The sequence below is a fragment of the Larimichthys crocea genome, chromosome XV (genome assembly GCF_000972845.2).
Source record: "Larimichthys crocea isolate SSNF chromosome XV, L_crocea_2.0, whole genome shotgun sequence".
NCBI classification, from domain to species: Eukaryota; Metazoa; Chordata; class Actinopteri; family Sciaenidae; genus Larimichthys; species Larimichthys crocea.
The window spans coordinates 4,494,468-4,506,555 of NC_040025.1; the positions used below are offsets into that span (position 1 = coordinate 4,494,468).

General features: G+C 41.4%; 2 protein-coding genes across 2 annotated transcripts; both read left to right on the forward strand.

Moving 5' to 3' along the window:
* The first annotated feature begins 475 nt into the window (after positions 1-475).
* On the forward strand, positions 476-6,293 carry krt18a.1 (keratin 18a, tandem duplicate 1). The gene is made up of 7 exons (XM_010745642.3): positions 476-1,029; positions 3,083-3,165; positions 3,567-3,723; positions 4,767-4,931; positions 5,030-5,155; positions 5,345-5,565; positions 5,697-6,293. Exons 1-7 carry the CDS (start codon positions 589-591, stop codon positions 5,809-5,811), a joined length of 1,308 nt encoding a protein of 435 aa, XP_010743944.2. The 5' UTR covers positions 476-588; the 3' UTR covers positions 5,812-6,293.
* Positions 6,294-7,682: 1,389 nt separating this feature from the next.
* LOC104930777 (keratin, type I cytoskeletal 18) lies at positions 7,683-10,683 on the forward strand. The gene is made up of 7 exons (XM_019274978.2): positions 7,683-8,220; positions 8,730-8,812; positions 8,895-9,051; positions 9,240-9,404; positions 9,499-9,624; positions 9,903-10,126; positions 10,510-10,683. Exons 1-7 carry the CDS (start codon positions 7,768-7,770, stop codon positions 10,631-10,633), a joined length of 1,332 nt encoding a protein of 443 aa, XP_019130523.2. The 5' UTR covers positions 7,683-7,767; the 3' UTR covers positions 10,634-10,683.
* Positions 10,684-12,088: the final 1,405 nt, after the last annotated feature.

Below are 12,088 nucleotides of genomic sequence, written 5' to 3' on the forward strand. Positions count from 1 at the left end.
TTGGTACTTTCCCATCACAGTATAACTTCATAGCAGTCTTGAAAGATTATGGCTGTTGTTACTTTTTGTTTTTATCGTATATTATTCCCCGGAAGACACTAAAACTGTCAATAAATTCATCCTGATAATAATTATTGCTTGTGGAGCTATGAAAACTATATATAAAAAAAAAAACTTAGAGAAATGTGTTGTTGGTTTTAATATCTTTGGGAGAATTGTTCAAAATAAAATTATCTTCTTTGAAGTAATATTTAGTATTATTTATGTCTAAAAAAAAACAATGTCTATTTTTATTTTTTTCCATATTCCACTAAATCCTCAGAATTTACCAACTTTGGAGGGTTGTGAAGGACAAAGGCATGCTCTGAGCAGTCCTGCGGTTTAGGCCTATGGAAAAGAGGGAGGTGGCTCAGGGTGAAGGGGAGTGGTTTAAGGGGCGGACCTGAGGGCCCACAAGGTTTATATAGTTTAAAAGCTTCCACTCTCCTCCTGCCTTGTGTCTGTGAGCTCCCATTTCTGCCTGCCCAGCCTGTGACTCCGTCTCTGCCTCACAGTCTCTCTCACTGAGTCTCACACTCTACAGCAACAATGAAATCCGTCAAGCAAAGTTCATACTCTGTGCACTCCTCCACTAGTAGCAGGGCTCCTGCTATATCAGTCACCCGTACCTCTGCTCCTGCCTACAGGGCCGGCTCTGTGCATGGTGGGGCCGGTGGGAACCGCATCAGCATCTCCTCCGGTGTCCGCAGTGGCCTGGGATCCAGCATGGGAATGGGCTCCGGAGCAGGGGGTTTCTCCAGCAACATCCAGGTGAGCACCAGCGGGAAGAGCGCAGACATCATGGGCAATGAGAAGTTTGCCATGCAGAACCTGAACGACCGGCTGGCCAACTACCTGGAGACGGTGAGGAATCTGGAGCAGGCCAACCACAAGCTGGAGGTTAAGATCAAGGAGGCCCTGGAGAAGAGCGGACCTGACTTCAGAGACTACAGCAAGTACCAGGCCATCCTGGATGACCTGAGGAGGAAGGTGAGGAGGGGGGCTTGGGGAGGAATGTGCCTGTGTTGATTCATTGTGTGAGTGTTGAGTTAAAAGCACATGAGGGGGAGTGGGTTGGATGGATGGATGGATGGAGGGAGGGTAATGTGAATGGAGTGAACTGAAAGATGAAACTCAGGTTGAGTTATGAGATGACAAATGTCTTGAGAAGATGTGACGTAAGTGTGATTGAGCAAGAAATTAGTAAAACAGACAGTCATTAATGTGTTCAGAGCAATATACTCTGCCACAATGACCACAGTTTATCCACATGAATACAAGGGTTACTGCTCAATTATACTTTCCTAACAGACGCAATGGGCTCCCTCTGGTCCTTGGCACAGTGGGCCAGGGGCCGGGGGTTGGACCGGAAGCAGTATGGTGGAGGAATGTTGGAAAATTAGGGGTCAGAGCGACAGGAAAGCAGTAGAGAGACAGAGAAACAAGAGTCCAGGGACTTTACAGACTGTAAAGGGTCAACTTGCAGGCCCATACATCACGTCTCTAACTACGTTTTTCCTCTTTGTTCAGTGGTTTGTTAGACAATGGGACTGAACACACAGTGCAGTCACTACTACTTGGTTTGCATAGAATAGAAGCTGATAAGGTAGGGAAGGAAAGATCAACTCACTTTTTTTCACACGTCTTTCAAGGAGGAGCTGATTTATTCTTTATGTTCTGTATTTTATTAAGTAATTAATCAGATAATTTTACCCTTATCTGATATTCCCCGTACAAATACATCCGGCACAGTGCAAAAAATATTTTAAAACTGAAAGTAAATGAATGATGTTATGCAACCAGGAAATTCTGTAATTCATTCCAGGTTTTTCCCTCATTGAATGCCAAGTAAGAGAATACTGAGAGAAAGAAGTGGGCTGTGTAATCCTTACCCTGCTGCCTACTGTGCTTCATTCAAAACTCACTTTTCCTTTTCAGAAAATTTAGTCAGGTGCAGTTTCCAGATGGAACATTCCAGTTGAGCTCCATTGGACCCAGCTAGAGAAACACCCACATACTGTGTGTTAACTGTAGCATTTCAACATTTCAACATTTCAACACAGCGTCATGTACTTTTCTAATCTTTAATCCTGTGTGAGAGCAACACAGATAGCAACAGGGTCAGCTAATTCTTCTTGAAATGATGAAATTAAACTAAACATTTTGAGGGAAAGAGACAAGAAGTAGAAGAGGAAGGAGTTTTCCGTCTATTGTCGTTCTCAAACTATTACATAAAAATACAGCTCTTTTAAAATTAGGTTATGTTTATTCTACAAACAGCTCAGGGTCAAAGCAGCCTCGTTCTTCATTCTGCCTGATGCAATAATCACCCAAATAGTGCCCCTCACCACCCCCCCATCTGAGAAAAAACAGACTCCCACAGCAACAGCCTGTAATGCACGCACAGTCCATCCAAGCACACACATGCACGCGCACTCACGTGACTAGGCACGATGCATGCACGCACACACAACCACCATCAAAACCACCACCACCACTCTCCTCATGCAAATCACCTGCCTCTATCGTGCTGACAGGATAGATCCTGTTCCTCAGCAGGGACAGGACAGTTGCTGCCTGGCAGCCACTGATTGGCTGGTGGACTTTGTCACCTGGATGCTCTCCCCATGCCTTTCATCCCAGCCTTTATCTACTATCTACTATGACTACGAAAGCAAACACCACAACCATCTGTTTTTTAAGCAGCCTGCTGTCACTAAATATATAACTTATAACACCCATTACATGCGTGTATATCAGTGTTCTCACAGTGTTTTAAACATTTCCCAAAGGTTTCTTATCACTGGAAGGCTGCCAGTGACTTTAGTGAAGCTAAACCTTTGGACAGAGCCAAAGCTCATGGCTAACTGTAGTTTGATATTTAAAATATGAGAGTGGTGTATATTTCCCCATCCAACTCAAATGTCAGCAATCTATCAGCTCTTTAGTGTTATTGTCGGCCTAACTGCTGGTTGTCTGTGCTGGCCCCCTATCCTCAGTTTGCAATGTAAATATACTTAATTTTTTTTTTAACCTGTTCTAGGTGTTTGACGCCACCACCGACAATGCCCGCCTGGTTCTCAACATTGACAACGCTCGCTTGGCGGCCGATGACTTCAGAGTGAAGTAAGTACCGCCCGTAGTACCACTGAGACTGTAAAATACTAAACCTGACAGCTGCGGGCACACCCTGTTCCACTGCTGGATGGATTAAGGGATGAATAGGCAGTGTTGTTATCTAAAGAGACACTTGTTTGTCTTGTAGTTGTAAATCATCACCTTTGCATTATAACTGATGAGGACGTTATGTCGGAAATTAACTGTCATGTCAAACACAGCTGGCAAGTGGGGTGTAGCATATTATATGCTGACCAAATATTGACCACATATATTTAAAGATACCACAAAAAAGCCACCATATGTAGGTACATTCAGTAATGTTAGTCATTGGATTAATCGATTACTACAAGTTGGACCAATGTACAGTATGTGAAGTTATCCTCACTCCCCTGCTCTGTGCCGTTTAGATATGAGTCTGAGCTGGCCATCCGCCAGTCTGTGGAGGCCGACATCATCGGCCTGAGGAAGCTCATCGACGACACCAACATGAGCCGCATGAACCTGGAGAGTGAGATCGAGTCCCTGAAGGAAGAGCTCATCCACCTTAAGAAGAACCATGAAAATGTGAGTAGGCAAATTCTGAAATCTTGAAAATGTGGTTTGAAAAAAGTATTTCTTTATAACATTAAATATTGTTGGCTAAATAAGTAACAAAAGGTTTTGTGAAAAAAAAAACACTTTGAAGGTTAAAGGTCCATTCTGTCTTCCATGGAGTCCACCATGTTGAAAATCTCTTATGTTAAATAACCAAAACTGTTTTAATTATAGCATACAATTCTGTGTTGATGTACGACCTGATCCCTTATCGTGACATGACATTTTAAAATAGGGTCTTTAACATGACCTTAGCTTCTGGTTTTGTATGTTTTGTCTGGGAAAGTCAAAGATTAGTCAAAGGTTGTATTCACACTGCTTCAGCGTTGACATATTTAGTGCCACTTTCAAGTCTACTGGATTCCAAACAAAGCAAACTTTTAAAATACCTCTAGGAAACATTTGAGCTAACATACACGCCTTTAGAAGACCTGAATCAATATTTGCTTACCAGCTGATCTCAATAATCCCCTTAAACATCACTCTGTGTGCTTAAGTTGTATATGTTACACACTACGCCACGACTGCAGCCGACACATCCTGACATGCCGCAGGGCGTTCTTGAAAACAAGCTTGGGAAAACTTCAGTGGGAAGGGAGAGGTTTGTTAAGAAATCTGAAATATCTGTATGTGAATTTTGTGGGAAGCCTCATCGTAACATACTGTTCATCTGTATTTGGCAACAGAGATGCACCAAAGAATTAAAATTACTATAATTTAAGCGCATAAGCCAAAACACAAGTGTTTGTTTACTGAAGGAATTAAGTGTTTCAGGCCCCAGAAACAGGTTTATATGCACCCCCTGTATATTTACCTGACCATAATGTGATTATGGTTGGAAGATGCTAGGAGTCAGAGCTGGGTCACAGCTCAATAAAAAAAGTCTTTAGTGGTAGAATCCAAAAGATCTCAGCAGTGCATTTGAAATAACTCTAACCCTGCACAAAGGCTACTTTTTAGATGAGAAAATATGTTGTTTTTATTAATTCCTCTGTCCATTCTTATTTATTTAGGAAGTTATGGAGCTTCGTAACCAGATTGCTCAGTCAGGAGTCCACGTGGATGTCGACGCTCCTAAAGGACAGGACCTGGCTCAGATAATGGCAGAAATAAGGGCCAAGTACGAAAAGATGGCGCTGGAGAACCAGAAAGAACTCAAAGCATGGCACGAATCACAGGTTAACCATTATCATCTGCAAACAGTTCCAAATAGTTCCTGTCTATATTAGTCTTGAGTTGACTTTTACTCATCTTTTAATCTCACTCATTATTTCAGCTAACAACAGTCCAGGTCGAAGTCGAGCAGAACACAGAGGCCCTGAAAAATGCCCAGACCACAGTGAACGAACTGCGCAGACAGCTACAAACCCTGGAGATCGAGCTGGATTCACAGAAGAGCCTGGTGAGAAGCACCTCAACACAAACTTATCCTAACTCCCCAAAGTGCCTAACTCAGCACTCTCACTTCAAGTCTTCCACATTTACTTGTTGACACAAGCTTTACACTCCGCTGACCCCTCGCTATGGAGCGTCGGTGGCGGGTTGAAGTTCACTAGTAAATTTTTAACCTGTCCTTTTCTTGTGCTCACAGAAAGGCTCTCTGGAGGGCACGCTGAGGGACACAGAGATGCGCTACAACATGGAGATTGAGTCTCTCAACGGCGTCCTCCTGGGTCTGGAGGCAGAGCTCACACAGCTGCGTAACAACATCATGGTGCAGACACAGGAGTACGAGGCCCTCCTCAACATCAAGATGAAGCTGGAGGCCGAGATCGCTACATACAGACGGCTGCTGGATGGAGAAGACTTCTCGTGAGTATATTGATGATCATGTATTTCACAGATTAATGTGTAGCCAACCTGCGGAGGCAAAGTTGACCATTAAAGAAATCTGTGAGTAGAAACAACCTGACAATTCATTGGGTCTTGATTTTTCCATTCAGGCTCCAGGATGCTCTGCAAGACCAGAAGACAATCAAGACCAAAGTGATGACTGTCACGCAGACCCTGGTGGACGGCAAGGTGGTTTCCTCCAGCACAGAGACCAAGAACGTTTGAACACCAGGAGCAACCTCCTGATACTCCCAACAATCACTGTCGCTGCATCATAACCAGACTGTCATAACACTAACATACGATTGGCCAAAACTGATTCTTTCATCCAATGGGTTCTTCTTTCTTTTTAGTCATACTAACAGACACTGCAATTAGTTTGACTGCATGGGTCTACAGCACTGCCACGGGCTGACATAAACTGGATCAGAGGAAAATTAAATCATCATTTATTTATTTCATCATGATTTATTTATGTGCTTATCTGGTGACGTGCTGATGTTTACTAAAAGTTCAGAATTGGAGAACTGTGAGCTTTTTTCAGAGACAAACTAAGCGAAGACATTGAATATTTCAAATTGATACAATACAATTAAATGCAAAACACATTTTTATATTTCATCATCTTTAGTTTTCTTTCTGTCCAGTGAAGTTCTGTCTGTTGAGCTGTGTTCAGACATTCAAATAAAGTCCATTCATGAAACTTATTTCTGTGTGAAAATGGTGTTTTGTTTGAAACCAAATAAACATTTTTGTCAAATATATCAGATTATCATGATATGACATAAAGAGGAATACAAAGAATGGTTGAATAAATCAAGCAAAAGGACATATAAGGAAAAAACAATGACTGCGTTTACTCTCAAAGGCAGTATTCTTGAGAAAAATCAAATTAAAGACTGAACCCTTGACTGGTGTCAAAATAAATAAAGAGGACCATTTAACCCTGCTGTGGCTAAATGAAGCTTCAGAGTTCATGTCTGATGAACATTAGGTCCTTCATCTTTAATCCATTGGGAGCTTTAGCTCACTATATTCTTCCTCACTACCTTTAAAGGTGCACTGCTATCCTTCAAATCACTGAACAGTGTCAAAATGTTCATGGACTAATTAATTAGAACACTTCATCCATTTCAGTGAGACCAGTGCTTTTGGAGAATGGGTGTGGCAACGCAGGATCAGTCAAAGTGCAGACTCATCAGTTACTTAAAAGTGCACATTCCTTGTAGAACCTTTGTAATCTGATTCTACTGCTTACACTGCAATCATAGAGATGAGGAATAAAATAACTGATGTGGTGATAACTTTCCAGAGCTGTAAAACCCCTCCGCATAGTAATATAATTATTATTGCTCATGTTCCTGGATTGGGTTTCATTGCCTTATAAAGCAACACGCCCCACCAATGTAACGCCTTGCGTTTATTGTCTAAACACCCAGTTAAAGGATCAGGCAAAAAAATAAATAAATAAATGTTTGTCATTATATACTTTCTCACTTCCGTAACATGGCTGTGGCTCTCCCAGAATGCAAGTATTGAAAAATGAGTCACACATACGGTACGTACTTTCACTTTTGAAACAGGCTAAATAATTTCCTAGTAAAGTACATTTTAGCAAACTTTACTTTAACTTGAGTAAGTGCATTTGTTGGGGACTATAGATGTATTGAATCAAAATTGCCCCCCAAGAAAGCAACTGTTGTTCTGTGAACTGTGGTTCATCTATTAGTTTTTAACAGTTTTTGGACAACAATAGAAACTATAATATAGAGGAAGCAGAGGTATTAGGCTTTAGAAACACAAACAGTACCTCTTTATAAGATCTATTCATTAATGACTTTGGTCTTTCATGGAATTTGTAGAGTTTCAAACAAACTTTGTTTACCAAGGCCAGCCTGATCCATTAAGCTCCTGTTGATATCATTGTTAATATAGATACAGATTATTTTTTACGCAGTACGAAAATGACAGATTCACAGATTCACAGGTTCACACTGGGTGTCATGGGGACAAAGTCTAAGCAAGCTAAAGGTAAAAAATGTAATATAGATAGGAGAGGAGTGGCAGGAAGGAGAGAGATATATAAGACCCTAGGACTTGCCTCCGTTCTCACTCAGCTGCCAAACCCGTCTGTGCCAGGTCACACCGCTTCTTCCTTTTATTAATCAGCACACTTGATGTATGATGTATCGCCAGGTTGTTTCCCAATCGTATGGCGGTAGCCGACCTTTAGACAAACAGACTTCACACGGGTTTGTTTCCCACTCGTCGACTGGCTATGCCCGACCTATAGACATGGCGAAGGGCTATGCCTTCAGCGACAGCGGAGTGTTAAAGGGGACCAGGATCTCAACCAGCTATGGCACACAGGTTGGCAGCAGCTTCGGGGGGGGTTATGACTACCAGTCCCTGGGGTCTGGGTCAACCTCTGGAACCCTGGCCATCACTAATGAGAAGGCAACCATGCAGCACCTGAACGACCGCCTGGCTAGCTACCTGGAGACAGTGAGGAATCTGGAGAAGGCCAACAGCAAGCTGGAGATCCAGATCAGAGAGATCATCGAGAAGAAAGGTCCTTTAGAGGGGAGGGACTACAGCAAGTACAATGCCATGATCGCTGAGTTGAGGGCCAAGGTGAGTCAATGAAGTAATCAGTCAATCTTAATGATAATTTTATTTCATTACAGTGTCAACGACGCCACTAAATGTGATTGGGGTAGTTTCACACACAAAAATATTTTTCTTCATTGACTAGATCTCAATCCTCTGTCCACCTCCCTCACCTTGAAAATGTCACATAATGTTGGGGCAAAAGTCATTCAGGCTGAAACACTCAGTTTTTATTATCACACGTCCGGCACTCCAGTGTGTTCATGTATCTCTCGAACTGACTGACTTCACATTTATCACCTGCAGACTTTAATCTTTATTACCATGTCAGGCATGCAGGAGTAGTATTAAAAAGATAACCTGCTTTGTTCTTCTCTGACTTACAGCTTATCAAAGGCGTGTCCTTTCACCGGCACAATTTATCACACCGAGATTTATAGTTTGGTGTCAAATAAAAAATGACTGTGGGAACACTGTGAGTATATGTTTGTATTTCACACAGAAAATGACAAAAACTGTTTAATTTCTTTCAGATATTTGATATGGTCAAGGACAATGCACATCTTGGAATCTCTCTTGACAATGCACGCCTGGCTGCAGACGACTTTAAAACCAAGTGAGTGTTTAGCTTTGTATTCAGAATAAAACTCACTCCCCATTCAGCATGAACATATCTGACATAAAGTATGTTTTGTCAGGTTGGAGTATGAGCTGTCCATGCGTCAGTCGGTGGAGGCCGATGTGGCCGGACTGAGGAAGATTCTGGACGACACCAACGTTATTCGCCTGCACCTGGAAAGTGACATCGAGTCTCTGAAGGAAGAGTTGATCAGCCTGAGGAAGAACCATGAGGAGGTGAGGGAAATTATTTGTAAGAAGACTAGTGCCTCTGGCCTAATCCAACAAAACAATGGGACAGTAATTCAAAAAGAAAAAGCTCGGACAGTAAATATTCAATCTGTTTGTTCCTTAACCTCTTTGCACAGGATAACCCCACTAACCTTATCCAGGAAATCACTCCCTGACTATTTCCCCCACAACAGGAAGTTGCAGAATTGCGTGTCCAGATCTCCCAAGCTGGCGTCCGTGTGGATGTTGACGCTCCTAAAGGGCAGGACATGGCCAAGATCATGGAGGAGATGAGGGCTAAGTATGAGAAGATAGCACTGAAGAACCAGGAGGAGGTCAAAGCATGGCATGAATCTCAGGTATACACATCAGTATCAATGCATATTCATCAAACACATCTCCTGTGTTTGGTACTTTTTTTAATGTACTATATGTATTTTATCTTGTCTACAGATTACAGAGGTGCAGGTTCAAGTGACTGAGAGCACAACAGCTCTGAAGGAAGCCACAAGTGTGATGACTGATATCAGGCGCAGGTATCAGGGACTGGACATTGAACTGCAGTCTGCACTTAGCCTGGTAAGAGACTTTGGGCCATATTACATAATTAGCGCAATTTGAACTTTCAATGTGTCACAGATGGTTTCACATTTAAGCTTTTATCAATGAATCTTCTCCACTGGGTCTAATTTATATCCCATTTTGCAGCTTGAGTTAGGTGAGCGGAGTGATACCACACTCATTAATTTCTATCAAATCGTTCATCTAACTCTTGGCAAAGGCAGAGGAAATACTCCTCTGTCCCTCTAATTCATCAATCAATTGCACATTCAATCTTTTTCTACACCTTTTCACAGAAAGCGTCCCTGGAGGCCACCCTGCGTGACATCGAGATGCGTTACAACATGGAGGTGGAGAAGTACAACATGGTCATCCTGAGGCTGCAGGAGGAGCTCACCAAGATCCGCGCTGACATCCAGCACAACACAACAGAGTATGAGCACCTGCTCAACATCAAGGTGAAACTGGAGGCCGAGATCGCGGAGTACAGGAGGCTGCTGGACGGCGAGGCAGACTTTAAGTGAGTATGTGGGCAGAGGATACAGAAAAGATCAAGTGAAACAGTAAAAGCTGTAAAAATACAGTTGATATCTTTGCTGGAAGCCAAACATTCAGTGTTCTGCCTTGTGTGTGCTCACTCATATTGAAGCTTTGTTCATCTCAGGCTTTTGCAAATTTGATTCAAATTAGCTTAATGCAAACATGAAGGGACACTGATATGGAAAGTGAAAGTAAATTCGTCCTTTACATTTCAACTGTAGATAACCTAAAGATACAAAATATATGTGGTCCTATAGAAGTGACACTAGAGATCTTATTTCAGTCTATAAATTAGGATTAAATTTAGTTTTAATAACGAGAGAGACCTAATATTGAATCTATTCTGTTTGTTCATTTTTCCAGACTACAGGATGCAGTTGAGTCAAAGAAAGTTCAGACCAAAGTGGTGACAGTCACCCAGACACTGGTGAATGGCCAAGTGGTGTCAGAGAGCAAGGACATCAAATCTAGTGAATCTAGTGCTTAAAAAACTGGAATAAAGAAACCTTTGTAACTAAATAAAATAAACAAAAAGTGCACAATCATGCCTGTGACCATTTCTTTAGCTCTGTGTTCAGAAGGGACAAAACAATCATTGTATTACAGTCATGCATCTTCTGACAGTATATAACATTTTATACAGCAGTATTTTATATTCATAATTCCCTTAAAGGAATAATTTGATATTTTGGGACACATGCTTATTTGTATTAGATCTGTGACTGATCTCATATGTATATTAAATATGAAGCTAGAGCCAGGAGTTAGCTTAGCTTAGCATAAAGACTGGAAACAAGGGGAAACAGCTAGCCTGAGGGTAGGTAACAAGGCATGTTGCTTCAAGGTAACAATCCAATGCTAAACTGCACCTCCAAAGCTCACTACTATTGTATAGGTTGTATCTCATTTGTATTCATATAAAAACTGAACTATGAATTGATACGTGCGCTTTACTTGAGTATTTCTGTTTGCTTACTACATTTCAGAGGGAAACACTTGATAACTTCAGCTATCATCAACAATATTAGAATATTATTATATCAGTAAAGTAAATAATATGCAACAGCTGCAACAGTAGAGTGAATAACAGATGTATGCATCAGCAATTATAATGCAATGATATAAAATATGTTATTCTGAAACACTTACAGTATGTTTTCATGATACTTTTGTACTTTCACTTGCACCTGCACTTGTTTTGCAGGACTACTAAAACTACATTTCTTCTTTCTTAGTGTTTTTACATTGTGGTAAGTAAATAATCTAAATACTTCTCTAGCTCAGAAATAGACACATAACACTGTGTAAAACTACAACTTGCCATTTCTTTATACTATTTCACCTGCTTCGAATATTTACGCTAAGCTACGCTAACCTGCTGTTGGCAGTAGAGTGATATCAATATTAAAGTTTTCTCAAAATGTTGGAAAAGAGAGGTGACTCACACTCATAATCTGCATAGATAGATAATAAAACACAACACATATGATAAAGACTTATTACAGTATCATAGATTATACAACTTCAGCTTGTACACATGTAGGTCAACTTTCCTGTCATACACATAAGCGCCGATGGCCGTCTGGCCTCACGCCATCGTCCTCCCACATACCCATAGTCTGCTGTGAGTGCGGGAAATTCTTTTAGCTTCTGAGAAATTCACATTCTGACCCGCAGTTCCTTAGCCTTGTCCCATAATAAGCAGAGGGCCCACATTCCCATGCCATGTCCAAGCAGTGCTTTCTGTTTATTTACATCCACATTAGTCAAAGTCCTGTCTGCTATTTGATACAGACTGACCTATCTCAGTTGAATGACTGCATAACTTTTTGTTAATAGGCCATGCATATGTTGTTAAGATTTTGGTAATTGCCTGAGAAATCTGGACGCTTGAGACTATTATCCAAATGAGTCCACCGGTCATCATCACAGTTTCACTTCT

Excerpts from the sequence above, each read along its gene's own strand:
- krt18a.1 (XM_010745642.3), top strand. The coding sequence starts at position 589 with ATGAAATCCGTCAAGCAAAGTTCATACTCTGTGCACTCCTCCACTAGT. Across the intron at positions 1,030-3,082 it reads TGGATGACCTGAGGAGGAAG|GTGTTTGACGCCACCACCGA; the intron begins GTGAGGAGGGGG and ends AACCTGTTCTAG. Across the intron at positions 4,932-5,029 it reads AAGCATGGCACGAATCACAG|CTAACAACAGTCCAGGTCGA; the intron begins GTTAACCATTAT and ends TCATTATTTCAG.
- LOC104930777 (XM_019274978.2), top strand. The coding sequence starts at position 7,768 with ATGATGTATCGCCAGGTTGTTTCCCAATCGTATGGCGGTAGCCGACCT. Across the intron at positions 9,405-9,498 it reads AAGCATGGCATGAATCTCAG|ATTACAGAGGTGCAGGTTCA; the intron begins GTATACACATCA and ends TCTTGTCTACAG. Across the intron at positions 9,625-9,902 it reads TGCAGTCTGCACTTAGCCTG|AAAGCGTCCCTGGAGGCCAC; the intron begins GTAAGAGACTTT and ends ACCTTTTCACAG.